Source organism: Chamaea fasciata, unplaced genomic scaffold, assembly GCF_029207755.1.
Source record: "Chamaea fasciata isolate MVZ Bird 193981 ecotype frontalis unplaced genomic scaffold, bChaFas1.0.hap1 SCAF_19, whole genome shotgun sequence".
Taxonomy (NCBI): Eukaryota; Metazoa; Chordata; class Aves; order Passeriformes; family Sylviidae; genus Chamaea; species Chamaea fasciata.
Window position 1 is genome coordinate 7,426,887 of NW_027094104.1, and position 27,992 is coordinate 7,454,878.

General features: G+C 55.4%; 1 protein-coding gene across 3 annotated transcripts; it reads left to right on the forward strand.

Annotated features, from left to right (window-relative positions):
- The first annotated feature begins 21 nt into the window (after window positions 1-21).
- Window positions 22-27,976, forward strand: ITGB4 (integrin subunit beta 4). 3 transcript variants are annotated; one of them, XM_066200633.1, is made up of 41 exons: window positions 22-702; window positions 4,961-5,052; window positions 5,344-5,426; window positions 5,897-5,998; window positions 6,416-6,620; window positions 7,127-7,223; window positions 7,620-7,791; window positions 8,424-8,687; window positions 9,084-9,173; window positions 9,344-9,466; window positions 9,585-9,752; window positions 10,000-10,076; window positions 10,218-10,429; window positions 10,690-10,793; window positions 10,907-11,005; window positions 11,290-11,416; window positions 11,583-11,702; window positions 12,188-12,294; window positions 12,607-12,640; window positions 13,054-13,242; window positions 13,330-13,433; window positions 13,837-13,895; window positions 14,503-14,526; window positions 14,686-14,834; window positions 14,905-15,084; window positions 15,622-15,770; window positions 16,242-16,446; window positions 16,912-17,072; window positions 17,430-17,610; window positions 17,818-17,955; window positions 18,461-18,643; window positions 18,855-18,986; window positions 19,980-20,180; window positions 21,056-21,229; window positions 21,715-21,888; window positions 22,676-22,825; window positions 23,486-23,674; window positions 23,939-24,094; window positions 24,539-24,703; window positions 25,121-25,234; window positions 25,794-27,976. In XM_066200633.1, exons 1-41 carry the CDS (start codon window positions 698-700, stop codon window positions 25,922-25,924), a joined length of 5,589 nt encoding a protein of 1,862 aa, XP_066056730.1. In that variant the 5' UTR covers window positions 22-697; the 3' UTR covers window positions 25,925-27,976. The 3 variants fall into 3 exon arrangements, with proteins under 3 accessions (XP_066056730.1, XP_066056732.1, XP_066056733.1); XM_066200635.1 differs by lacking the exon at window positions 19,980-20,180; XM_066200636.1 differs by lacking the exons at window positions 19,980-20,180; window positions 21,056-21,229; window positions 21,715-21,888.
- Window positions 27,977-27,992: the final 16 nt, after the last annotated feature.

Genomic DNA, 27,992 nt, shown 5'->3' on the forward strand with positions numbered 1-27,992 from the left:
GGAGTTCCCTGGGCTCTGAGGGTGACACCTCCCAGCCGCGCCAGGGGGAAACAGGGAGGAGAAACCCCCGCCTCGGGAGGTCGGGGAGCTCCCTCAGCTCTGCCCTGAGCGGGCAGGTGAAGCCGAGCAGCCCCTCCGGGCTCCCTTCCCACCGCCCGCTCAGCCCTTTTCCTGTGGGATGGTGCCTGCGCCGAGGGAGGGTCCAGAGGGCTGTGCCTGCCCGGCCAGGTGTGCGAGGGAGCACTGAATGCCAGCCCTGCGTCACGGGCACCCCCTCCTCCCTCCCAGCTGGGATAAAACTCCTCACCTGGGGATCCGATCTCATTTATCGCAGCTCCCACCTTTCCTCCCCGCCAGCCCTGCGGGAGGGCGAGGCGGCAGCGCGGGGAGCGAGAACAAAGTGGATATTTGACTGGAGGGGACAGGGAGCTGCAGGGAGTTATGCGGGATCGTGGGCTGCCTGCGCTCCCCGCCGGACCGGGACTTGACATTTAACCGGAAAGAGAAAAGGGACAAAACAGAGAGGAGGGAGAAAGAAAAAAGAAAAGGAAAGAAAAGCCCAAAGCTGGAAATCAAGTTGTAGCAGCGAAGCAGCACGTTCCCCCTTCTGCCTTCGGAAGAATTTCTTGGCTTGGTGTGTGGGTGCCTGTTATTCGGGCTGCGGCAGAGGATTTGGACTCAGTCAGACCCAGGGCTAATGAGGTTTGTGGAATTAATTCATCTGTGCTCTGCAGTGTCCAGCTCGCTTGAACTTTGCTGCGTGGATGAACCGGGCAGTGAATTAATGCGCGGGCAGGTGGGCAGGACACGGAGCGCGGGGCTCAGCCCCTGCCCGCCTGTTCCTTCTGTTTTTCCCTGGGTTTTTGGCTGTCGGACACCCTTCGGTGCCTTTGGGCTGGCTGGGAAAGGCAACGCTCGTGAGCGGGCAGGGCTTTGGGGGCTGCACAGGTCCGGCTTTGTGTCCGCAGGTATTTGGGCTGGGGGTCAGGGAGCGGTGCGGGGTTGCTCTGGGTGGGACGGCAGAGCAGAGCCCTTTGGGGACAGTTGTTGGAGGTTTCGGGGGTTGCCCTGTCCCTCAGCCCACTTCCAGGGAGAAAAGCTGCTGTGCCTCGGAGCTGGCTCCCAAGGAAAGCTTTCAGGGGTGAAAGCGTGCAAGGTCAGCCGGGCTGTGGGTGCCTCTGAGCCGCGGAGCCCACCGGGGCTGTTTTCCAGAACTGGCGGCTGCCCCTGCAAGGGGGGAGCAAGGCAAGGGGGGTTCCTGGAAGAAAAGGTCAGGAGAGAGTGATGGGTTCAGGGTGGGCTTTGCTGAACTGCAGGCGTTGGGGTATTTGCAAATTGGTGGATCTGACCGGGAACAGGGAACAGGACAGGAGGGTTGCTGTCAGGGGGCTGATTATGTGGGGGGAAAGGGGGATGAGGAGCACCCAGGGAGGGGAAGGAGGGGAAAAGTGTCTTGTGGGGCCAAAGGAGCAGTGAAAGTGGCAGGAAGAGCACATGGAGGGAACGGGAGGGTTCCGGGGCTGTGCTGGCATTTGGGCAGTCCCCAGGCAGGGTCCTGTCATTCCTGCCTCTGCTCCTTGGGGTTCCCCCCTGCTCAGGGGGCAGCGGGAGGAGACTGTACCACAGCCACCAGCCCTTCACAGCACGAGGTGGGTGTTTGGCCACAAAGCAGCTCCCAGCAGCTCCATGTGGGTGCCCGGGCTGGGTCCTGCTGTGTTTTGTCCCCGGCTGGAGGGTGCTGGGGACCATGTCTGGGGTCTGGAGCTCAACCTGGAAGCTGAAAACAACGAAGGGAGACACTCACACGGAGTCTCCCAGCTGCAGGAGCACACCTGGGGAAGGAGGGGAAATGGATGGGGAAGGCAAACAAGACCAGTACAATTTTGTGTGTAAGTGATGATTTGAGTGGGTCGAGTTTTTGGTAGTTTTGGGGAGTCTGGTTTGATAATTTCCAAGTTTTGGAGCACGGTCCCAGCAGCTTTGTGCCACCATACGTGCAGGGGAGAGAACATGAGCTGTGTCCCTGAGCCCCTGGGCTGTGGCTGCACTGCCCGTCCTCAGCACACACAGACACGTGGATGGTCCTTGATGCAACCCCCACACAGCCCCCCATGGCTGCAGCCATGAAAAGAGCAATTCCCACCCAAGAGAGGAAAGGCTGTGCTTGGGAACTCATTGCTTGAGCATCTCCCTCACTTTCCCACTCCCATGTCCCAACCTGCCAGGTGTCCCCAGCGTGGCAGCTGGGACCAGGCTCCTGCTATTGCTTTGTGACTCAGTCACAACCTGCTCCTTGCTCCCTCTGCCCTATCTGCCATTCTGACCCTGCCCTCTGTCCCGTTGCACCAGTGGTTTGTTTGGAGCATTGCCTGGATTTTTGGGGATGAGGTAGCCAGCCCCAGCTTCTCCAGATTCAGGGGTTCTTGGCATATTCCTGGACCGGGTTTGTTGGCTGTGCTGAGGGGCAGGGCGAAGGCTGGGGGAGCAAGAGGAGACCAGGAGGAAATGCTGGAGCACGTCTGGGAAGTGGTAGGAAGTTTATGTGCAGGCAGGAGCTGCTCTGCCTTTCTCCTTGTTCTTGCACGACTGAACAGATTTGTTGTTGTTGTCGTGAAAACCCAACCAAATCCTGCAGCTTTCCTGAAGTGAAAGTGGCGTTTTCCCTTCCGGAGGACATTTCTGAAAGTAAGGGGTGGCCACTCCCGTATTTTTGCACAAATATTGCAGGCTGCAATTCCTGCAGTGGCCATGCTCTGTGCCACCAGCACCCAGCCTGCTTGCATCTGTCCAGCAAAATCCTTGAAGGCTGGTGGTTTACAGGGCAACAGAACGTTAATACTGAGCAGGATTTTATGGCCCTTTATCTCAGCACTTGAAAAGACATGGTGGCAGTTTATGTGCCCAAGGCCCAGGGTGTGTCCCTCCTGTTCCTTGGTGACTTTTTCCTAACTGGTGATTAAAGGAAGAGGAATTAGGTCCTTGTGAGCTGAGCAGTCTGGTCTCATACTCAATCCTTTTCTTGGGGCTCATGTCATGGGGGGAGATGGGATTTGCTGAGCGCTCAGGTGATGTTTTCAACTGTATTTTCCTTCCACAAACTCTTAAGGGTTTCTTTCCTACCCTTTCATCCCACCTCTAATCGGCACCTCCTCACGTCTCCATAGCACTCTCCTGGGCTGGGGCAGAACAAGGGAAAAAGGGATTTTCCTGGCTTCAAAATCTGCCTGTGTCAGTTGCAAGGGACACAACATTTGCCAGCGAGTGCTGGTGTGAGGACTGTCACTGAAGGAGGTCACAGGCATGTCCTGGGTGAGGAATGTTGGCCTCAGGGCCAGCGCTGCAACTGGACTTGGGGGGACAGGGACCACCCGAAGCCAAACCTGCAAAAGGCCCGGCTGGGGACAGTCGGTGTGACAGGGAGGGAAGCAGAGGAGTTCCCTTGGTCAACTGGTTCCTTTTACCCATAAGAAAAGCAGCTCATTGGCAAAACAGCACATTGGCTACAGGTCCTGAGGAACAGCAAAGCTTCCCGGGGCTTCCCTGCAGAGATGCTGCCCTGAGGCTCCCGTGTTTCTCACGTTTGAGCCACTGGGCGTTAATGACCGTGATAAATCCCTCTGGGCACAGCTGACAGGATGAATGAGATACCAGTGTCCTGTCAGTTGCTGCCTGTGTACCCAGTGACTCTCACACGGAGCCAAGTGCAGACACCAAAGGAGGTGTCCTGTGGTGTTGGTGCTGGGTTGGTTGAGCCCTGTGTCACAACAATTGCTGCATTCAATGTATTCCACTGGCTGCAGAGGCCAAGGGTGATCTGGTGCTGTTGAGACCAGGCTGGGTTTTTCCAAGGGTTTCCCTGCAGCCCAGGCCAGGCTGTGAGTAGTTGAGTCTCCAGGTGACTGCTCTGTGTGCTGGATGTCCCTCGGGGAACTTGGATGTTGTTACTGCACACAACTATTCCTGTTTCCTTTCCCTGTTTTAAGTGGTTTTCATATTATTTTCATTTTAGACTCAGGGCTGACACAGTAAGAAGATATAAGACAGTTCATTCACATTTTAAATTTCACAATTCCATCTTCCAGGAAAGAGATGCTTCAATGATATCTTTACAGTGTTGTTTTTTCCTGGACTGCTCTCACTTGCCCTGCTGGGTGTAAGGATGAACCTCTGGCACAGCAGCTGCAGAACTCAAGATCCAGCTTTGTGCCTTTTGTTTACCACATCCAAATGCTGACTTCTGGATGGCATTGAGCTTTCTCAGTCACGTGTGGTGCAGGGAGAATGGTTCACTCTGTTTAGGATTTGACCTCTGTGTCCATCAAGGGGTCCTGCTGCCCTGGACAGGACACAGGGGAACTGCCAGGCTCTCAAAACCCTGGATTCATTCAACAACTCCAAAACTCCAAGCCTGGCATTTCCCAAGGCCTCACCCTCTCTTTATTGTTGGCTTGACCATCCTGGAAACTCTTAGCGTGATAGGAAATAGCTGAAGGGAGGGGTCAGTGTTGCTTTTGGGGAGAGATGTGGACAGTCACTTCGTTTGCCTTTTTTTTTTTTTTTTTTCCCCCTAACCTGCCAGGAAAAGCAACGTCTTGGTCTGGTCAGTGCTCACATGTGTGGATAGTGCTGGGCTCTGTCTGGGAGCCTCCTGTGCTCCAGCTGCCAGCACCAACCCCTTATGTCGAGCTAGGCACCCCAACTCCAGGCACAGGGGTGGCATTGCTGGGAATTTCGAGCCTTTTGCAGATGCCTGAGCAGAAAACAAACCATCCTTGGCTTTGCTTTTGTGCCCTGCCCCACAGAGCTCAGCAATTGCTTCCAGCCTCAGCTTTCCCAGGATGTGAGGGCTGTCCCACCCTGGCAGGGCTGGGAATGGGGCTCTGTGGGAGCTGCCCTGGTCATATCCAGGTCCATTTCCACCTCTTGGCTCTCTGCAGTTTTAGCAATTCCTTTGTTTCAGGAGGAAGAGGATGAATGTGCTGCCACGGGCGTGTGCCAGGCTGCTCCTCGTGTCCCTGCTCTGCACCACGGGCCTCTGCCAATGGAGCAAAAGTGAGTGGAGCTGTGTTCGCTCTGCCTGCCACCTCCCCTTGGGGACTGTGTACCTGTCCTGGGCTCCAGCAGCACCAGTACTCATGTGGAGAACACCTGCTGTGTGCTTTTCCTGCTGTTTTCCATCCCCCCAGCTTTTGGGGACCCTCCCTTGATACCCCGCTGCTGTTTTGCAGCCAGTTTCCACTAACCAGGCAAAACCTCCATCTCCCCACGGGATCAGCTGTTCTCGCATCCTCCCACAGCTCACTTTGTTTTCCCCATCCCTGATGCCCTGATCTCTCCTGGCAGGCAACCGCTGTGTGCTGTCCCGGGCAAAGAGCTGCACTGAGTGCATCCGGGTGGATAAGGACTGCTCCTTCTGCATCGACAAGGTGAGACCCTGCAGGGCAGCCTGGGACTCCACTTCCCACCCTGCTGGTGGAGAGATCCCACCACCCTCAGCGGGAGAGGGACACAAGAGCAGGGGCAGCTTCTGGATCCAGCTTCTCTTCTGGATAGGAACGGCTGCAATGTGGATTTCCTTTTGGTGTGGAAAATGGGGAGGGAGGGGGACCCAGGGCGGAGCTGCAGCAATACAGAGGTTTATCAGAAAACGTCAGCACACCAGAAACAGTGTGTGCAAGGGATGGAGGGAGAGTTTTATCCCACACAACCCAGTAACTCACTGGTGGTCACATTTAGCTGGTGGTTCTGTGCAGGACTCGTCCCCATCTCTCTGCCCCACTCCTGCTCCCAAAGGCTCAAAATGCTCCAGGCACAGGACCCCGCCCTGTGTATTTCCCCTTTTCTCAGTGGATCTGGTGCTTTCTGTGGCTCTTATGCTGTCTTTGCTCCCTGGCAGAGCTTTGAGGAGCCGCGCTGTGACCTGCGGGAGAACCTGCTGCGCTCCGGCTGCGGCGAGGCCAACATCGTGTACACCTGGGGAGAAATGAGGACAGAGAAGGTGCATGCTGGGGACACAGCCCGTGCTCAGCCTCTCCTGAGGGGGTCTTTCATGTCCTTCATCCTTCTCGAGGCTCCCCAGCAGGAAAAAGACAAAGCCCAGATCGCTATTTATGTAGGGTCTACTCAAAAGCAATGCCTTCGCTAGCTGGTGGACCTGTGGGCCGCTGGTCCTGATCCAGGCTGGGGGGACTTTGCAGGCAAAGCAGATGTAAGCAAAATGCTCACATCCCTGTGGGGGAAGCGCCTGGCTGGACACGAGTGGATGTGGGGGAGGCTGTTGGACAGTACACGAGGGAGGGGAGCGTACTCATCTCTGCCTTTGTACTTCCTACGAATCTCCCTGCTCCTTGCCTCCTTCTCATTGCACCCACACTGGAGATGGAGTCCATCCCCTTCACATCACTCTCCTTCACAGAATTTCAGTATCAACACGTCCCTGCAGAGGACCCAGGTGTCCCCTCAGGCCATGTCCATGCGGCTGCGGGCTGGGGAGGAGATGAGCTTCGACATGGATGTCTTCCAGCCCAAGGAGAGCCCTGTGGATCTCTACATCCTCATGGACTTCTCCTACTCCATGTCTGATGATCTGGACAACCTCAAAAGCATGGGGCATAACCTAGGTGAGGGCAGAGCTGGGAGAAGAGGGGAGCCTGCTCCTATGCTGATGAAGGCAGGCAGCTCACCCCTGCCTGTGGCTGCGAGTGCTCTGCCAGCACCAGAGAGGGGGATGCAGCTGGCAATGGGCTGAGAGATGCCTGTTTTAATCACAGCTTCACATTCTCACTGCTCTGTGCAGCCCTGGGCGGGGATGTGTCTCTGGTCCTGCAGGGATCCTCACATCCTCTTCCAGCCCAGCTGGCACCCCTCAGAGCTGGTCTGTGCAGGGCCTTTGGCTTCTTGAACCTGCTGGGTGCTACTGCAAGAGCTCCAGTTTTGGGGCTGCCAATGGGGGTGTAGATTTCTGCCCTATAAAGCCCAAAGAACTTAAAAGATGACAGTTTCGGAATCTTATCTAAGAACTGACCAGCAGAGAAGATGCCTACAAAATTAGTTCTTTCCCTGGAGCAGGGAGCTCACAGGTATCTCTTTATTTATGTGTCTCCCCCTTCCTTTCCTCTCCTCCCAGCGGACTTCCTGCAAGCCCTGACTTCCAATTACACCATTGGATTTGGCAAGTTTGTGGACAAAGTCTCGTCCCCTCAGACAGACATGAGACCTGAAAAGTGAGTGAGCCCCGTGGGTCCCTGAGGTGGGAGTAGAGGGAGTGGAAAGTGCCCTGTGTTTCCCTGTGGCTTTCAGTGTTGGTAGTGTAAGAGCCTCCATCCATCTCTCTACCTTCATTTCCAGTGTCTTCCCTGGTCTCCCCATCTCTTAGGGCTTGCTGCAGCACCGTGACAATGCCAGCAGTATCATCCTCTGCTTTCAGACCTTCCCTGCTCTGCCACAACAGACGGCGCATCTTGTCTTCTCTATCTCTGCCTTCTCCCTCTCAGTGCTGGCTGCTGAGCTGCTCAGCTCCATGACTTCCCTTGAGGGACTCTCCCCACATTTCCTCTCCTTGCACCCCAGCATCCCTCGGCTCCTGCCCCACGCAAGACCCCTGGTTCCATCTCTCCTAGGCTGCGTGAGCCTTGGCACAACGCTGACTCCCCGTTCTCCTTCAAGAACGTCATCCGCCTGACCAGCAACATCAACCACTTCAGCCAGGAGCTCAGCAAGGAGCGCATCTCCGGCAACCTGGACGCCCCCGAGGGCGGCTTTGATGCCATCCTGCAGACAGCTGTCTGCAAGGTGAGGGTGGCCAGGGCTGTGTTTTTAACGGGTGGATCTTCCTGATGCCCACTGATGAGCAGAAGAGCCACACGCTGTGCAGCTGACAGGGCAGCCAGGGAGCCGCAGTTCAGCTACAGTTGGTTCTTGCCCTCCCAGCCCCACACTCCCAGTGCCAAGCCGTTTTGCACTCCCACTTTTCCCTAAGTCTTAGAATATGTGTCCTGGTGTTTAATGCCCAGCACAGGAGCTGCTTGCTGGGCACCCTGCATGTGCTCTTTGCTCTGTCCCACTCTGCGCATGCGGTGATGAAACTCTGCTCCCTGGAAAAGAGCCCACTAGGGCTTGGCCGCTTGGCTGAGGGATGAGCACAGCTCCAGACACGTCCAGGGAAGCGTGGGCTTTCCCCCTGTACACACGTGTGCCTGGCACTGAGCTGCTGGGTGGGAGACACCCAGTGCTTTGGGGGTGCAGATGGGTGCTGGGATTCTTGGGGACACGGGGCTGGTTGCATTTGCTGCCAGGTGCAGGTGGTGCCTTGTCCCTTGGGTATTCCTGCTCCTGTCAGTGCTGGCTTGCAAAGGGCTGCAAGTGCTGTGCAGGGGTTTGGCAGGCACAGAGATAAAAGTTCCTTCTCCCCTCCCTGGCTGCAGGATCAGATCGGCTGGAGAAAGGACAGCACTCACCTGCTCGTGTTCTCCACCGAGTCTGCCTTTCACTATGAAGCTGATGGTACCAACGTCCTGGCAGGGATACTGGCAAGGAACGACGAGGAGTGTCACCTGGACAGCCATGGCACCTACGTGTTTGACACCAAGCAGGACTATCCTTCAGTGCCCACCCTCGTGCGCCTCTTGGGCCAGCACAACATCATCCCCATCTTTGCTGTCACCAACCACTCCTACAGCTACTATGAGGTGAGGAGACCACGGCAGTGGTGCCACGTGGGATTACCTTTCTTCCAGAACCTCTGCCTCAGCTCAGCTGGGAGGAGAAAGCGTTCTCCCATCACTTGTCCCCAAGTGCTAAACCAACACCTTGGTATTTGGGAGGGTGCCACACTGTGTTGGGAGGCTGCTCTAGGTTGTGGGAGGTCTCAGGGTGTATTGCTGGGTGCAGGAATCCCTAGAGGTCTCCCTGTGCTGGTTTCTCCTTCTCGTAAAGCAGTGGAGGCACAGAGCTGGAGAGTAATTTAGGTTGGAAGGGACATTTGGAGGTCTCTGGTCCAAGTCCTGCTCAAAGCAAAGCCCACTCCCGTGTGATAGAGGAGGGTTCTCAAGGCCTTGGCTCAGGGAGCTCCTATCTCTCTGCAGAAGCTGCACAAGTATTTCCCCATCTCTGAGATCGGGGTGCTCCAGGAAGACTCTTCCAACATTGTGGAATTGCTCCACACAGCCTTTGAGGTAACGGTGCTCTCCGGAGCTTCACTCTGGCTTCCAGGGAGGGCAGAGGGTGGGCACCTCCTGGGCAGGAGAGCAGGCAGAAGGCAGGATGTGGCCCCTCTGGAGCAGGCCATGGAGTGGTCAGAGGGTGGTGCTGAAAATCAACATTGTGTTTATCCTCTGCCACCCAGCGCATCCGCTCCAAGATGGACATTCGGGCTGACTTCACCCCCAAAGCCCTGAAGACAGACTTCACCTCCTCGGTGTTTGAAAAGACAGAGTCCGGCTCCTTCCACATCACCCGTGGAAAAGTGGTAAGTCCTCGTATGGCAGCAGAGGGAAGGCATGTGTGAGGGGACGAGCTCTCCATGTCCAGCTGGGATGTGGTCCAGCAGAGCTGGCTCATCCCTGCAGTGTGTCCTTTTCTTCTAGAGCAAGTTCCACATGCACGTGAAGGCTCTTGAATACATTGGTGGGCAGCACGTCTGCAGCCTCCCCGAGAAGGACCGGCAGGGAGTCATCCACGTGAAACCCACATCCCTGAGCGACAGCCTCACGGTGTCAGCTGCTGTCATCTGCGACGTGTGTCCCTGTGAACAGGTGGGGTCATGCAGAGAGCTGTCCTTCTCCTGGCCAGCCTGGGGTGGGAATGTGTTGGCTGATGCATGTGGGTCCTGCTTGACCCCTCAGCGATGCTCAGCCTGGCCAAGACCTCCATCGCTGCCTGTTCCAGGGCTTGGTCTTCAGGGCAAAACTTGGCCCTTGGATCTTTGCCTTTCTGATTCCTGAAATGGTCTTGGGGGCAGCTGGGCCCATTCAGCAATGCCTCTTCTCTCTTCACTTCCAGCAACAAGAGTTGGACTCACCCAAGTGTAGTTTCCATGGGAACTTTGTCTGCGGACAGTGCATCTGCCACCCGGGCTGGTAAGGACCATGTCCAGATCCACACCTCTGCCACACACCTGCTGTGTCTGGGGACCCACAGTGACACACTGGGCAGTCTGCCCAGGACCCTGCTGTGCTGCGCTCTGCTCCTGCCTGTCTCAGCACCATCTCTGTCCCCAGGCGAGGGGACACGTGCGACTGCTCCCCGGCGTCATCCCCCAACAACGAAGCCTGCATCCGCCCGGGGGACGCGGAGCCGTGCTCGGGGCGGGGAGAGTGCCTGTGCGGGAAGTGCCAGTGCTACTCCGAGGACCAGACCCTGCGCTTCGACGGCGCCTTCTGCGAGTTCGACGTCCTGCAGTGCCCGCGCACCTCCGGCTTCCTCTGCAACGGTGAGAGCACCCCCTGAGCCCCCGGCTGGGGGATGTGCCGGGCCTGGTGGCACAGACAGGGTGTCCTGGACTGCTGGCAATGGCACCGGCACCGGGGGTTGAGTGACCAGTGATGGGCTGCAGGGACTCAGCGCCTGCCGGCGTGCAGGGAGGATGCTGTAGAGCCTGTTTGCAGCCCCTGTGCACCCCCAAAGAACCACAGACAGGGCTGGGGGAATGGCACTGCACTGCAGCCCAGCTAATCCCTGCTCTCACCCCAGATCGTGGCCGCTGCTCCAGGGGCGCCTGCGTGTGCGAGAGCGGCTGGGAGGGCCCGGGCTGTGAATGTCCCACCAGCAATGACACCTGCATCGACAGCCGAGGGGTAGGTCCTGCCCCACCTCCCCAGGCTGTTGCCCCAGTGTGGAGTCTCTGGGTCACTGAGGTGCCTTGCTGACTCCCAGCGCTGCTCTCAGGCTGTCACCTCTTCTCTCCCAGGGCATTTGCAATAACCACGGGAGGTGTGAATGTGGCAGATGCATCTGTGATATGGCTTCGCTGTACACCAGCTCCACCTGTGAAATCAGCTACTCCCTGGTGAGTCCCTCTGGGTTTATCACTTATTCCCATGCAGAGCCTCCAGGGAAGAAAGGCAAAGGAGAGATGAAGGCACATCTCAGTCAGGAATAAAATCCTGGGCAAGGGTTTGTCTCACCTGTCCTGTGGCCAGGAAAGGGGCTTGTTCTCAGTGACTTCTCTTTTTGATCTGGACCTTGCCCTGGCTCTGGTGAGGAGCTGCCTCTCCAGCTCTGCCTTTCAGAGGCTGTGTTCTCCCTTGTTCCTGGGGTTGTCCCTGACCATCCCACCCTACCTCTGCCCAGGGCTTCCAGGCTGTGTGTGAGAGCATCCGGGACTGTGTCCGCTGCCAGACCTGGGGAACAGGCAACCTGAAAGGGAACTGCAGCTCGTGCCAGCTCCAGATCCAGATGGTGGAGGAGCTGAAGAAAGGTAACGTGAGAAGCAGAGCTGGGTGCAGACACGTGTGGTGTCTCCTGTGTGACCTGCTCCGTGTGTGTGTGTGTGTGTGTGTGTGTGTGTGTGTGTGTGTGTGTGTGCGCACGTTAAGCCCTTCCTGGCCGTGGTGACATGACAACTGTGTCCCCTCTCCCCACAGAGGAGGCTGGTGAGTACTGCTCCTTCCAGGACGAGGATGATGACTGCACCTACCACTACACCCTGGAGGGAGACCCCAGTACCCTACCCAACACCACTGTCCGTGTACAGAAGAATAAAGGTGAGCAGGGAGGTGGGAGGAGCAGGGGATGTCCAGCCTGGGATCTGGATCAGAGTGACCAGCTCCACGATGCCTCCAATCCCTGCTTTGTCCCTTTGCTGTGTCCCTGGGCAGGGTCAGCTGCAGGCAGCACCTCCCTGCCCACCTTGCTGTGTGACACGGGTGGGTGACACTGTCTGTCACATGAACTGCAAGGAGTGGAGTGTGGCACCCTTTAGAGATCAGAGCCTTTCCCCCGCTGCCATGGGCAGGGATGGCTGCAAGGTGCTGCACAGCCCTTTGGTATGGCTGGGTGTGAGCAGAGGTGTGATAGCCCTCCCTGAACAGCATTTCTCATTGTTGAGGCATTGCCAAGGTTAACTGGGCTGCTCCATCACTCAGAGAGATGTGGTCCAGCCTTTCCCCTCTGTCCCTGCCTCCCTGCTCCCTCCCTGCACACCCCACCTGGAGTTGATGCCTGGGAGTGACGTGCCTGTCACTTGCAGAGTGCCCACCTGGGAGCTTCCTCTGGCTCATCCCACTGCTCATCTTCCTCATCCTGCTGCTGGGGCTGCTGCTCTTGCTCTGCTGGAAGTTCTGTGCCTGCTGCAAGGTGAGTGTCTCTGCTAGCTTCCCCAGCCCAGGGAGAGAACCAGATATAGCCAAAACCAAGACAAATTTCCAGAATCCACCCAGCCTTTAGCATGGCCAGATTGGCAGGGGATGTCCCTGTGGTATCCAACCCTCTACTGTTGTGGACATGAGCTGCTGGTGAAATTTTAGCCAGATTTCCCCCACCTGGCTAAAATCAGCTTGAGAGCCCCCTCCACGCATCCCTGCTGATGTAGATCCTCCCTGATGGAGACTTGGAGGGGTTTTGTCCTTGGCCACAAAGTGATTGTGTCTCTGGCCGTTTGTTTTCTAGGCTTGCCTGGCCCTGCTTCCCTGCTGTGCACGAGGTACCAGCCCTTGGTCCTGGGGGGATAGGGCTCTGGGGGGTGCACTGCCTTCCTGGGTTTGGGGGTGTACTGGGATGAGCATCCCTCCTCTCTGAGCTGAGAGGTGGATCGGGGAGAAAGCTCCTAGCAGAGAGCCTGAGCCAAAGAATCCTGGAGCTGCTGGTCCACTTTTCCCTCCCTGCCCCACAGCCTGCGATGCCCTGCTGGCTCTCCCTGACCTTGTAATGCTTAGCTGGTGAGATGTGTTCTCCCCACTCACGAACACCCTTTGCTCCCTCTATCCTGACATCCCAACACCCTTAGCATGGTGGAAACCCTAAGCATCCCCCAGAACAGAATCTCCGGCGGTGGGAAGCTGACGGCTGGCGTTGTCCCGGCGTGCTCAGACTCTTACCCTGCCCCCGGCTCTACAGGTCGCACCGTCGGCTTCAAGGAGGACCACTACATGCTCCGGCACAGCCTCATGTCCTCCGACCACCTGGACACGCCCCTGGTGCGCAGCGGGTCCCTCAAGGGTCGGGACACGGTCCGCTGGAAGATCCACAACAACGTCCACAAGCAGGGCGTCACCTCCCCCGCTGCCGCCAACCCCAAGGACCTCAGTGAGTGTCCCCGTGCTTCCAGCTTCTGGGCGGGTTACTTCTCTGGCCAAGAAGGACGGAGTTTAATTCGGGGATTTCTCTTTCCAGTTCCCTACGGGCTGTCTCTGAGGCTGGCCCGGCTTTTCACGCAGAACCTGGTGAAACCGGACAGCCGGGAGTGCGAGCAGCTTCGCAAGGAAGTGGAGGAGAACGTAGGAGCTTGGGCACGGAGCGGGGCTCGGGGTGGCCTTGGGGACAGTAACACAGGGGGCTGGGCAGTGCCCCTTCCCTGGGAACCCACAGCTATTGAAAGGAAGGAGCAGTTTTTCTTCTTTTGTGAGAAAGCGCAATTTTTAAGGTCACAATTGTAAGAATTAACAGAGCATCTCGTTGAGATTTCGGGTTTGCTTTGGGGCATGCGATCTGTAGCTCCTGTGTGTTTTCAGTTTGCAGCCTCTTGCTACGTCCAGGAAAGAAACCTGGTGTGGGAGGGTGAGGGAGGAGGGCCTGGGGTGGTCAGAGAGCTCCTGTGTTTTGTGGCAGCAGCGTCTGCTTGCTGAGCACATCCCCGTTCAGTGAGGGATATGCTGTGAAAGTCCCTCTTGCTCCCTGCAGCTGAATGACGTTTTCAAGCACATTCCTGGCTGCCACAAGGTCCAGCAGACCAAGTTCAGGTGAGTCAGCAGGGGAGAGACTCCTGCAGGGCAGGGTTCCCCCAGGGGACTGCTGATGATGGGGTGGGCCAGAGGGCTGGGGGTGTGAAATCTGCAATGCTGGGAGGGAGCGTGGTCTGTGACACAAGCCTGGCATGGTGCTTCACTCACCCAGCGCTGCAGAGCAGAGCCCACCCAGCTGTGGAGCAGATCTCAGCTGAGTCTGGCTTTGGAACAGTAGGAACAAATCCTGGTTGCATTGGTGCTCAGTGGGAGAATTCCCACTGGCTTCAAAAGTTTCAGCCTGATGCAAACTTAGGAGCGCCTGGCACAGGCCAGGAGGAATTTGGGGATGCCAGTGCTAAGCAGGGAGTGTTATCTCCTCCCCACAGCCTGATCCAGATGTGATCTCCCCTGTGGGCACATTCCTTGCTGCATTGGGAAACCCAGGGCAGGAGGGAGCAGCTGGGCAGGAGGGAACTTGTGCTGGGGTTCTGTGGGATGGGTTGGCACCCGCAGGGCAGTGCTGCAGCTCAGGCCTGCACAGGGCTGTGATTCACACAGCACTTTGTCTCTCTGAGGGTTTTAGTCACTCTGATTTGGGTTTTGGTTTTTTTTATTCCCCCAGGTTACAGCCCAATTCTGGGAAAAGGTAAGAGGAATTTGTAATCTCTGTTGCAGCTTCTCCCTCTTTGTACACACACGTGTGGGGTGACTGAGTGCCCCACACACTCACTGGCCCCCCAGCTGCTGTGTGAGATGAGTTACCCTGATCTCAGCTCTCACCTGCTTTTCCCTCCACTCCTCCCAGGCAGGATCACACCATTGTGGACACAGTGCTCACTGCCCCTTACTCAGCCAAGCCAGACATCATCAAAGTGGTGGAGAAACACGTTTCCCACGAGGCTTTTAATGACCTGAAGGTTGCACCGGGTTATTACACTGTGACCTCAGACCAAGGTAGGGAGCAGAGCCCAGCGCTGGGTACAGGAGGTTATTTCCCACCTCTCATCCTTGTCTTTTCCCCCAGATGCTCAGGGAATGGTGGAGTTCCAAGAGGCTGTGGAGCTTGTGGATGTGCGTGTCCCGCTCTTTATCAGGGATGATGATGATGATGAGAAGCAGCTGCAGGTGGAGGCCATTGAGGTCCCCAACGGCATCGCAAAGATTGGGCGCAGGGTTGTCAACATCACCATCATCAAAGAACAAGGTGAAGGGCTGTGACTGTGTGAAGGTGTTTGTGTTTGAGTGTCCGGACTGATGTGGTTTGTAAGGCACAGTCTGCATGTCTGAGCACCCCCTGGTCACAGAGCACACACTTGCTTGATGACTCCTTTCTGAAGTCACCTGAGTCTAAACTGGAGCATCCTTTAATGCATCCAAAGGAGGGTCATTTTCCCTGCTCACAGAAACATTTGACCGTGACAAGTTTAGATGCTGCCAATTCCATGACAGGTTATGGGTTGACCACATTCCCCTGCTGCTCCAGTTCATTGATTGCTGGTGTGAAGCAGAACCTCTTTGATGGCATTGTGCTAATGTCCCCAGCACTTCCCCTCTGCTTCCCACCTGGCTGTTATGAGCAGGGAGCACAAATGGGAAGTGGGGAAGTCTCCAGCAATGATGCTTCATGCACGGTTCACACCCGTGGGTGACTGGAACTCTGTTCAGGGAGGACGCCTGAGTGTTTGGGATGCAATTCCTCATGTATTTTCTCTACACACTCCTCCTCTCCTGCCCCTTCCAGCTAGCAGCCTCATCACCTTCCTGCAGCCAGCCTATTCCCACAGCCGCTTTGATAAGCTGGCCAAGATCCCTGTCCTTCGGGAGATCATAGACAACGGGAAATCCCAAGTCACCTACAGGACCCGGGATCTCACCGCCAAGGATGGCAGGGTAAGGGTGGTGGTGCTCCTGGCCTTGGCAGGCAGGAAGGAGTGGGAATGCAGGGTTGGGAAAAGGACAACCCTGGGCTTGCAGAAGAGGGTTTATCGGGATGTGGCTGGGACAGAGGGGACCCAAGTCTTGCTGTCAGCACAAGGGTAAACATTCTTCTCCATCCCTTGCTCCCTTGGGGAGGGAGGACCTGAGAGGATGCCTGTGCCTGAGGCAGAGGGTACCAGCTGCCCCTGCAGCTGTGGGCACTGGGAGGCAAATGGGGATTGACTGGGGGATGAGGGGAAGCTCTTTGGGAGTTTCCTCACAGGTACTGCAGGCTGTAATCATAGAACAAGTTTGGGTTGGAAAGGACCTTACAGATCATGTCGTTCCAACCCCCTGCCATGGGCAGGGGCACCTTCCACAAGGCCAGATTGCTTAGAGCCCCATCCAGCCTCACCCTGAACACACCTCTTCCTTCTCCTCCAGGACTACACCTTCACAGAGGGTGAACTGGTCTTCCAGCCTGGGGAGACCCGAAAGGAGGTGCAGGTGCCCTTGCTGGAGCTGACAGAGATAGACACCCTCCTCAACAGCTGCCAGCTCAAGCAATTCGCTATCGACCTCCTCCACCCCAAGTACGGGGCCAAGATCGGCCGCTACCCCCAGACCACGGTGACCATTGCTGACCCAGGTAGGGGCTGGCGACCAGGCTGTGCCAGTGGCTGCCAGGGCTCCTCCCCAGACCAGCCTACCCCGATGAAGTGCACAGAGTTCCATTACCTCGCCCAAAAAGCCGCAGCGAGGTTCCTCCAGCTCCGACTGGTAGATTTGGGTCCCCCTCTAGAGGCGCGAGTGGGAATAGTCAGCGGGTGGGGAGAAGATGGATCGTCGCCCTCGGTAGAGGAAATAGAATAGAAATTAATTCCTTTTCCTTGGGAATTTGAATGAAAAGTCATAAAAATAAGGGAGAGGTAGGACTTGCCACGATTGGTGCGTGGTGGTTCCCGTGGCTGGACAAGCAAAACGTCATCAAGCGGGTCAATAACAAAAATAATATATTTATCACAGCAGGGCCGGGCAGTGCTGAGAGAGGCACGCTTTCTTTTTTTCATCCAAGTGGGAGGACTGGCACTGATGTAAACTTTCTTGTCTGCAGAGCTGGTGGATGGTGTCCCCTTGATGACTGGCCTGAGCCAGGTCCCCCAGTCCCCCAAAGGCCGCCTGAGTGCACCGCTTAATCCCAATGCCCATGCCCTCAGCTCCAGGGAAATCAGCTTCAACTGGTTTCCTCCACCAGGAAAACCCCTGGGGTACAAGGTAAGGGGCGAGTGGATCCCAGGGGAGAGTGTGGGTCCCCTCCTGCAGGTGTTTAACACAGACGTTTGTACCAAAGAGGTCCAAGTACACACCCAAAAGAGGGAGCAAGTTCACCCCTTCCGCTCCCCTTCATCCTTGAGGGGCCATTGCTGGGTGGATGAGGGATATGTAAGAAAGATTCCCGGTGGCTTCATCCCCGGTTCCATCACTTATGATGAAGTTCCCAGACTGTTCTTGCTTCCCATTTCAGAGGAATGGCACAACACCATTCCCAGAGTTGATTTAGTAAGAGACAAGGAATTTCTCACGTATTATGTGAGGATCTGAAGGAATCATGGCTTGCACTTGCTTTGCCAGGTGAAATACTGGATCCAGGGAGACCCTGAGTCAGAAGCCCATCTGATTGATGTCAAAACCCCATCAGCAGAGCTGACAAACCTTTACCCCTTCTGCGACTACGAGATGCAAGTCTGCGCCTACAACGCCATGGGAGAAGGGACGTACTCAGACGTCATCCACTGCCGCACGCTGGAGGAGGGTGAGTGACCCCACACCTTCCCTCCACGCGGGAGCAAGTTTGTACCTCTGCACCCAGCACCGGGGGGCTCCAGCCCTGAGCTTCTGGTGGTCTTGGAGTCAAGCACTGAGTGTCTCCCACTGCAACCCAGCTGTGATCTCGGGAGCTCTGGGCACCCACTGAGTCCTGACCTGCAGTGATGGGAACCCTTTGCTTTTGCTTTCCCAGTGCCCAGCGAGCCCGGGCGCCTGGCTTTCAATGTTGTGTCTTCCACCGTGACCCAGCTGAGCTGGGGTGAGCCTGCAGAAACCAACGGGGTGATTACGGCCTATGAAGTCAGTTATGGGCTTGTCAATGACGACAATGGTAAGAGCTCATTTTTGGATGGGACAGTCCAGTCAGGCTGAGGGGCTGGAAGTCATTTTCTGCAGGCTGGGCCAGTTCCAAACCACAGCAGCAGAGCTAGAACAGCTCCAGGCATGTTTCTTTTGAGATCTGGGTTTTAGATGGGTCACTTCTTGATGGAAAGAGCATAGAAAAATCACCAGTCAGGATTTAACCCTGCAAATTCCAGAAAACTCTGTTCCCATTCACTTCCAGAACGTTTTATATTGTTTTTCATCTCAAACTTAGTTCGTAGGTCTAGATAAAGGGGTGGGGTGCCAAGGAGGTGTTATTTGTGACACACCAGCAACAGAAGACTCCTCCTGGAGTTTGGGAATTGCCCTGAGATGATGCTGCTTGTTGTGAGCAGCCCAGAGAGCTGCTGCACTTTTCCCCAGAGGCAGGCTGTATCCTGACATCAAAGTGCAGTGTGTTGTGGGGTCCTCTGTGCCTCCTGGTGGGTGACAGGCGTGCCCGTGCCTTGCAGTGCCCATTGGGCCCGTGAAGAAGGTGCTGGTTGAGGAGCCCAGGAAGCGCACGGTGCTGATCGAGAACCTGCGGGAGTCGCAGCCCTATCGCTACACGGTGAAGGCCAGGAACGGCGCGGGCTGGGGGCCCCAGAGAGAAGCCACCATCAACCTCGCCACGCAGCCCAAGCGCCCCATGTCCAGTGAGTGCCAGCCTGGGCAGGGGGGCAGAGGGACAGGAGCAGCCCTGGGGAGAGCTCTCCATCACCCCAGCTGCTTCCCCACCTCCTGTTTGTTCTGCTGCTCCAGCCATCCTGGGAATGCTGAGGGCCAGCCTCAGCATTGTGCGGTTTTGTGCTGATTGTGTGGGGTTTTTTGCTGCTGGTCTAATGGCACTTTCCACCTCTCCTGCAGTCCCCATCATCCCTGATGTCCCTATCATTGATGCAGAGGGAGGTGAGGACTATGACAGCTACCTGATGTACAGTGCGGACGTGCTCCGCTCTCCAGCTGGCAGCAAGAGGCCCAGTGTCTCTGATGATTCAGGTTCGTGTCTCTGAGTTTGAAAAAGTAATTTCTAACGTTCTTTTTCCTTAAAAGCACCTTTCAGAAATGAGCATCGCAGCTCCTTTCTGTCCCTCAGGGATGGGGAGATCCAAGCTGTAGAGATGGTGGAGATCAGCCTTTCCAAAGCTCAGCAGCTGCCTCCATGGGAATACTTGGCTGGTCACAGTGTAAATAAGGCCAGTGCCTCCTTGTTGTAGCCATGGGGCAAAGAGAAATCCCAGTGTGGGGTGGGAGAGGAGCTTTTCATGGCCCTCCCTGCTCATCTTTTCTTTGTGTTGGCATTTGGCTGGACCAGGAGAGTTAACATCAGCAAACAAGCACCGGCAAAGGCACAGACCTCTGAGTCCCGTGGATGCTCAGGGTCTAGGCCAAGCCAACAGGAGGGAACTCAGCAGTGCTGGGAAGGCACTGGCCTCTCCTCCTCCATCCCTTCACTTTCTGAATGAAGCTGAATCCCTGGTCTTGTGCTGGGACCTGAGCCATAAGTGAAATGACAAGGTGTGTCTGTAAGATCTTCTCTGGAGGGTTCTCCAGGGCCTGGGACTCAAGGGTGAGTCCCTGGTCTTTTCAGAGAGCAAGGAGACAGGAACATCAGGAGTCCGACCACTCTGAGAGCACATCAAGGCGCGATGAAACCTCTCTGAGCAGAGGACAGTTGTTGCAGACTCTTCATGCGGGGACAGGCGTGTGGTGGGACTTTGACTCTCGCCTTTTGTCATGATGGACACAGGGCTGGAAAACAGTCCAGGGGTTGAGAAACCCGCTGCGTGTCATGTTCCCACCATTCTCCACCTACCAGATGGTTGCACCACCTGAACTCCTCAGCTCACACTTGGAACACGGGCTGTGAACAGGCATCGCCCCACTGGTGCTTGTCCCTTCCTCTCCCCAGCAAGCAGCACGGAGGTGGCGGGTGGCCCACCCTGACCCCTGCAGACCGTGCCAACACCAGTGCTTGCCTTGTCCCAAAAGGCTCCAGGTGGAAATTTGTGCCGTTGCTGGGAGAAGACCTGGACCTTCGCCGCATCACCTGGAGGCTCCCACCTGAAACCATTCCCCGCCTCTCTGGCAGCAGCCGCCTCTCCTCGGACACCGAGGGGCTCCTCCCCGAGGAGGACAGCGCTGTGGCTCCTGGCAGTGTGAGGAGGAGCGGGACGCCCCGGCCCCAAGCAGGTGAAGGACAGCTCTGTTACGGCACTGAGTGTCCTGTCTCGTCCTGCTTTGTGCCGAGGGGCCGGCGGATGGGCTCTGTGTCCCCTGCCTCCCCTTGTGTGCCCACCCTCGTGTTGGTGTGATCTGCTTCAGAACCTTGTCCTGGTGTGTCTGCTCACACGAGTGTCAAGGTAACCCCCATCTCGGCACGGACTTGGGAGCCTGCTAGCAAGTTGCTTCTACCAAAGGCTGGACCTTCAAGGCAGGAGCAAACTCAGATGATACCTGCTAAGTGCCACCTCCAAGGGCAGCTCTTCACCTTAATTAAGTGCCCTGAGCTTCTGGGGCAGATCTGCTGGACTGTTAAACAGAAATCACTATCTCGTAGGTGGCTGATCTCTCCTGGCCTGCTGGGAGGGGATGGGGATTTGTTTGTCAAGGACCAGAACAACGGAGCAGAGTTTGATTTTCAGATCCAGCTGAGATGGGATCCAGAATGAGATCTGGAGAAACCTCCTCCTTAAAGAGCCGTTTTCCTTCTTCCACCTTCTTTTAAAATCCAAAGTTATGAACTAGTGTGTGCGTCTAAGGGGAGATGTGAGAGAATGTGGCGAGAAGCACAAGGCAGTGCCCCAGCAAGGCCGAGGTCTGGAGTTACCTTGGGCACCATGGGTGTGTCTGGTGCAGGGAGAAGTCTTTGTTTACCTCTGTGTCTCATGTTGGGTGTTGTGGCTTGTTCTAGATGTAGCATTCCAGAATCACCTTCCAGAGCGGCTGAACCTGGGATTCAGCCAAAGCAGGGGGGGCACCTTGATGCCTCCTGCTTCCTCCCCATGGAAAGTGGAGCAGTAGCTTTGTCCACAGCCACATTCCTCACGGTGTGCCCTCTTCCACAGAGCACTTGCTGAATGGCCGGGTGGACTTCTCCTTCCCTGGCAGTGGCAGTGGCACCCTGACCAGGACAGCCAACACCAGCTACCACCAGCTGAGCTCCCACATGCACCAGGAGCACAGGGTGATGGGCAGCTCCTCGCTGACAAGAGATTACTCCACCGTGCTGATGGGGCATGGTGAGTACCACAGGGATGGGACCTGTCCTTCCCTTCCATCCCCATGACTCTCTTTGGACCTGCACCCCAAACTCCTCGTGGGGTGAGGACTGTTCTCACAGCTAAGGGGGCCTATGAACCGCAGGTCTAGAAGGTCATGTCCCCACTACTGATGTCTTGGTGTGTTACTAAGGCCTCTCTGCTTCCAGACCAGTTTGGAAAGGGTTCCCACCCCTCACAGGCAGGGTGATCAGGGAAGGGAGCTCCATCCTTATCCTCACACCTTGAAGCTCTCCAGGGAGAGCACATGTCTCTTCTCCTCACTCTATCCAGCAGTGTGGTTGCCTTTCAGCTCCACGTGTGTCAATCAGCTGCTGCTGACAGAAGGTGGTTTAAAGATTCTTCAAACCTGAGCCTTAAAAAGTCACCTGTGCAGGAGCCTGGGCTGAAGCTACTCTGAAATCTCCAATGGTGTTTTTTTCTTTCTTCTTGCGCTGCTTCTGTAGATTACCCAGGGACACTCCTCCCTCCCATCCATGAAGATGCTGGGAGGACACTCCTCCGGCCCCGGGACGTGGGTTTCAGGAGCAGGGCAAAGGTGAAGGGTTACTACCCCAGCATTGGCTGTCGGGACTCTATAATCATGACTGATGGGTCCGCAGGGATGTGCAAGTACATAGGTACAGCTTGTCCAGTGTTTCCTCCCAGCCACACATCCCATAACAGCCCAGCCACCGTCCATCCATGAGCTGCTGCCATCCACTGCTCACCCCAAAGCTCCTCTCCATGGCTTGCTGTCTGCTGTGCTGATCTTCCTTCTGACCCAGCCTGTGCCTCCATCACATCACCTTTCCATTTGCAGGTGAATTGCAAGTTTCAACCCACCTGGACTGATTCACCACCACTGCTGCCACTGTGCTCTGATCAACCCATTGTGCCCATTCTCTTCATTCCTAACAAGCTTCTTGTTCTCGGTCTTATTCCACAGGCCTTTGGAGAACTCTTGGGGAGAACGTGTGCTCCTTATGAGATGTCCCTCTGCAAACTCCTTGTCAATCAGGGGCTTCAGTCCCTGAGTGTCACCTGGGAGGCTGCTGTGCTCCCTGTGAGCCTTGTGTCCCAGTGGGACGAGCTGAGGACCACACGGATGTGGTCCCAGGCCACATGAGCAGGGCCTGGAGGGCTGATTTAGCTGTAGATTAGGGCTCTCTGCCACAGGGGCATGAAGCTTGCATTAACTTGTCCCACCCAAGCTTGGCACCCTGAGGCTGTGGGACATCCCTGTAGCTGTGCAGAGCCAGCCTGTCCTCCCTTATGTCAGGACAGCTTGCAGAGATGACATCTCACCACGTGCTCCCCAAACCATCAGGACCATCCCATGTTTGTGTGTGCCACCTCCTCCTCTCCCCCAGCCCCCTTAGCCCCCATCCCCAAGATCTCCAGCCTGATGTTCCCTTTCTGCCTCAGACTCCAGGAAGGCGCTGGGCATCCCTGACACCCCCACCCGCCTGGTGTTCTCTGCCCTGGGCCCCACCTCCCTGAAGGTGAGCTGGCAGGAGCCACGCTGCGAGAAGGAGGTGCAGGGCTACAGTGTGCAGTACCAGCTCCTCAACGGAGGTCAGTGAACAGGCACTGGGGGGGTTGGTGGGAGTTTTGGATGCTGGAGAGTCTGCTCTGGGTCTTCTGGCAGTGGACAACCCCGCTCTGAGCAAGGGGGATTGGGCCAGATGATCTCCAGAGGTGCCTTCCAGCCTGAAGCATTCTGGGATTCGGGGTCCTAAATCTGCTTCTTGTGAAGCCTTCTTTTTGTGCAGGAAATGTTGCAGCTACCCCACAGCTTTTGTTCCCTGTTTCTCCTAGCAGAGAGCAATTACTGAAGTTGCTTGTAGAATCATCTATCCTCCAGAAAAAAAAAACCCTTTGAGTGATTCTCTCTGTCAGCCCAAACATGAATTTTTTTTCAACACGTGGGACTTGGAAGGATTGAAATGAAAAAAAACTTATTTTTAAATTAATTTCAGGGCAGTATTAGTGAAATCATAATTATTTTGTCTGAAACTCCTTGAGTTTTCAAGAAGCTGTTGTTTGTCCCAAGTCTTTTTTGGAAAGACATCTTGTCCTGCGCTACCCATTGTTGGTGGCAAAGTGTGATGGAGGTGGCTGGGGAGGGCCCCTGGATGGCTTTTGCCGGCAGTTTGTTTGAGACAGACTTTAGGTGAAAGCTGTGGCTCTGTCTCTGTGCCTGCAATGTGACATCCGCTTCCCTGCGTGTCCCAGGAGAGGTGCACAGGATCACCATCCCCAACCCCAGCCAGAACTCTGTGGTGGTGGAGGACCTGCTGCCCAACCACTCCTACATCTTCAAGGTGAAGGCTCAGAGCGAGGAGGGCTGGGGCCCCGAGAGGGAAGGAGTCATCACCATCGAGTCCCAGGTGGACCCACAGAGCCCGCTCAGTCCCGTGCCAGGTGAGGTGGCTGGGGACAGAAGAGTAGCACTGGTGCCTGTGCTGCTGTCTGTAGTGCTGGTGGCTGTTTTCTCTCCCCTTGCCACATCCTCAGCTCTCCTTCCCTTCCTCTCATCTTGGAACGTGACCTTCTTCCCCCGCACATTCATGTCACGCTTGTTGTGCAGAGAGCTGAGCACTTCCAGCTCATTACATAAATGCTCTGTGCAGATCCCTCCCAGGCTCCCTTTGCTGTCAGTCTGATGTGTCCCTTGTGCCCTTGCAGGTAGTCCCTTCACCCTGAGCACCCCCTGTGCCCCTGGACCGCTGGTTTTCACTGCCCTCAGCCCGGATTCTCTGCACCTCAGCTGGGAGAGACCCCGTGAGCCCAATGGGCCCATCCTGGGCTACAGGATCACCTGTGAGATGCTGCATGGAGGAGGTACAGTATCAGGCAAAGGCTGCACAGGTCCCTCGTGTAGAGCACGGGATACCTCCGGCTAAGGCAGCAATCTGCTGCGTTTTGGCTGAGACCAGTAAAAGAGTTGTTTGCTTGCATCAGTGCAGGCAAGGTGGGAACATGAGGCTGACTCCAGGCCTGGGAGCTGGCACTTTGTGCCATTGCGTGGTCTGGTCTAACCAATGTGGTGGGAAAAGGAAGGACCTGTTGATTATTGCAGCCAAAACCCTGTGAAGGTTGGTTGTTGATGTTCCCCACTGTAGTGAAATGGGATTTTTTTAACCCTTAGTAGAAGTGGGTGTAATCCTACAGCCTGTGGGTTGTACAAAGCTCAGGGAAAGCCAAGGCAGCAGATTTGGGGGGAAATGTGTTTGGAGGGACCATCACTCTAGTCTGTCTTCACTACTCTGTGTCTCTGTGGATTAGGGGAGCCCAGGACAATCTATGTTGAAGGAGACAACCTGGAAACCACCCTGACTGTGCCCCACCTGAGTGAGAATGTCCCGTACAAGTTCAAAGTGCAAGCCAACACCACCCAAGGCTTTGGGCCAGAGAGAGAAGGCCTCATCACCATTGAATCTCAGGACAGAGGTACAGTACTGTGTCTTCATGGAGGTGCAAAGAGAAACCTCTCAGAGCAGGGAACACAAGTCCTGCAGTCGCTTTCCAGCTCTGGTGGTGGCTCCATGCTTCAGGAAAGACATTGAGAGAGTTTTCCATGAAGGCAGTGCTGTCCCTGGTGAACACTGCCCCAGTCCTGGTGCACTGAATGAGGGAACACCTGCAGTGTTTAACTTATGGTGAAACTTCTGCCTGTTTGTGCAAATACCTGGAGGCAGCTTCTTACTGCCCAGGTGTGAGACTTTCCCAGTCCTCCCAGTTCCTCCTGAACCTGGCTCTGATACCAGCAAGGGAAAATTCCTAAGCTTGCTGGTGCTCACTGTGAAGGGTTGAGGAGTTGGAAGTTCTTTATTTCTTGACTGACTTGTCCCTTTTCCTTCTCCCCAGGTGCTTTCTCCCAGTTTGGAGGACAGCAGTACATGAGAGAAGTTTACAAATTCCCCACTGAATATACCACCAAAACCAGCATCAGCCACTCCTCTCTGGATCCCCACTTCACAGGTAGGGGCTCATTGTTGCTTTGCAACCCTCAGAAGACAAAAGGTAATTCTGCTTGTCCAAAGGTCTGAGGCTGCTTTTACCTCAAGTGCCAAAGGCAGGGGAGAAGGGTCCATCAGGTGGGATTGAAGAGGGTCAGCCCTTTCGCTATGCTGTATTCCTGCTTTGCCCCAGGGAGAGCTGCAGTCATTTCCACACGTGCTGCCCAGTCCTGGAGGGAATGCTGTATTCAAGAGTCCTCCAGCACGATCACTAGAGACCAAATCATAGCTCTGCCTGCAAGGTTCCATCTGTTCAGAGCAGAAAAAACAGAGCGGTGGGACACACATCTTTATTCACGTCCATGTAGTTGTTCTGTGCTGTCCCACTTGAGCTCGTGGGTTCATGCAGCAACATGGAGAGTTTGGGAGCTCTTAGGAGATCCATCCTCTCGACTGACATAGCAAAGCACTGAATCACTTGATCCTTAAATAGCTCTCTCTGTGATGGAAAACCAACAGCCTGGAGTTGCAGGGCAGACCGTGTTCCCTGTGACCCCATACTTGGTGCCTTCCCCTTGCAGATGGGATGGTGGTGACCACCCAGCACGTGGAGAACTCCAGCAGCACCCTCACCCAGGAGTTTGTGAGCCACACCGTGATGGCCAGCGGGACCCTCACCCAGCAGGTGGAGAGGCAGTTCTACCAGGCCTGAGCTGGGGCAGGCCCAGCACCAGCAGGACTTCTGGGATCAGGTGCCAGGATTTTATGGAATGACTCAAGGGTGCTTCATCCAGGCGGTGCCTGGGCAGCTCCTCCTGCGGGCACAGACACTCTGTGGCACTGCAGGCTCTGGACTTCTCCTTTGGAGCCCAGCACACTCAGAGCTCTGGCACAGCTGGGTGTGTAACCTCATCCTCCAGGGCAGACACCGGGGTGTCTCCATGGCTTCAGCCTTCCCAAGTAAACGGAACAGAATGATTTTATTGTCAGGTCCTCAGTTTTGAGAGGATCTCTGATGTCAAAATCATGATTTATAGAGGGTCACCATTTCCATCTTTGCTCCAGGCTCTCTGGCAACTCGCCTATCCACTGGAGATGGTTGTTTTGCTCAGTATGGGGGTTTTTATGAGAGCTGCAAGGTCGGGTTTTGGGGTAACCTGTGCTTTCTTACTGCACCTATTTGCATCTGTCCTTTGCTACTGACATTTGGTACCATGATAGCAAAGAATAACCTTTCGTTTGTGTTGCATTACTTGATGGCCTCTGATTTATTTTTTTTTTGCATACAATATTGTACAGTTTTCATAGTATATATATAAATATATATAAATGTATTTTATTATTTTGTAAAAAAAAAATGGAGGTGGATGAGATCTATGCTGAATGTGGAGGCTACACTGGGATTGTGGCTGCTGGGAAACATGAATAACTGGAAGAAATTAGTTAAGGGCTTGATCCAAAGGCCACCTGAACCCTGTGCTGAGGCTGGTGGGCTCTGCCTTGGACCTTATATCGTACAGCACTAGAGACTCCAGTAGCAGGCTGCAAAGGGGCCAGATCCACTCACTGCGGAGCATCCCCCAGCTGGAGCACTTGGACACAGAAGGGCTGGGAGCTTCCCAGAGGAGGGAGAGGGACGGCCCCAGCAGCCAAGATGGGAACTGCACTGGGATTGCTTACACAGCTGATGTGGAGAGAGTGAGATTTTGGGGCAGAGGATGCTGGGTATCTTCTAAAAACCTTTTTGTCCAGCAGCAACATCCATAAAGGCACCTGTGATCCATCAGTAAACACAAAGGAAGAGCGAGCCTGGGAACAACAGGCACAAGTCTGAGACTCCTTGAGCCCCAGCTTCAGCTCCTCTCACACAGGGCTGGGCTGAGCTGAGACTCTGCAGGGTTTTATGGCCCAGTGCTGGGCAGGATCCCTGGAAGCTCCCTGCCCTCTGCCAGGCAGGCTCCCTGTCTTGCAGAGCAGTGCAAGGTTTCCCTGGCATGTTCCAGCTGCATGGGAGCAGGTGAGGAGCCTGCCTGGAGGAGCAGCTGCCACTGCTCTGGGTTAGAGCTTTCCTACCAAAGCAGCAGCTGCCTGGGCCCCTGGCAGCACCACCAGCCTCCTTTGATCTCACAATGAACCTTGGCGCTTTTTTGTGGTTTTCTTTTTTTTTATTTCCTTTTTTCTTTTGGACTCTGAAGAAGAGCTCGTCACCAACAGTTCCCTCTCCTCTTCAGGCTTTTTATTTCACTGGAGGAAAGGTTTTACATCTTTCAGCCAAAGATGGATGTGGGTGAATCAAGTCCACAGGAGTCTCCACGACTGCGGATGGAGCTGAGTCAGTTTTGAACTTGGCTCAAGGGATCCTTCACCAGCCCTGAGGTTTTACTGTGCCTTCAAGAAGCACTTATTTCTCCTGAGCAAGTGCCAGTGGCATGAGGCTGCCTCCTGCCTGCTCCCTTCTTGCCTGGGGTTGGAATTTTCTCTCCTCCTGCACAAGGACTCCATGACCCATTCCCTGGGCTTTGTGGTCCAGGGTCAAAGACTGAGAACTGCCTAAACAAGGACTTTCCCAAGCATTTTAACCAAAGATGATCCCATTCTCCAAAGGAATCAGGCCTTCCCCATGCACATGCGCTAACCCAGGCCTGTCTTTTTAAATTTTGTCTGGTTGTTGGATCTGGAGCTGTTTCAGCCTTTCCAAGCTGGATCCAGAGCAGGTCTTTGATCAGATGGCTTCCTCTTGCACTCAATAAATATTTTCTCTATATTCTGTCTCTTTATTG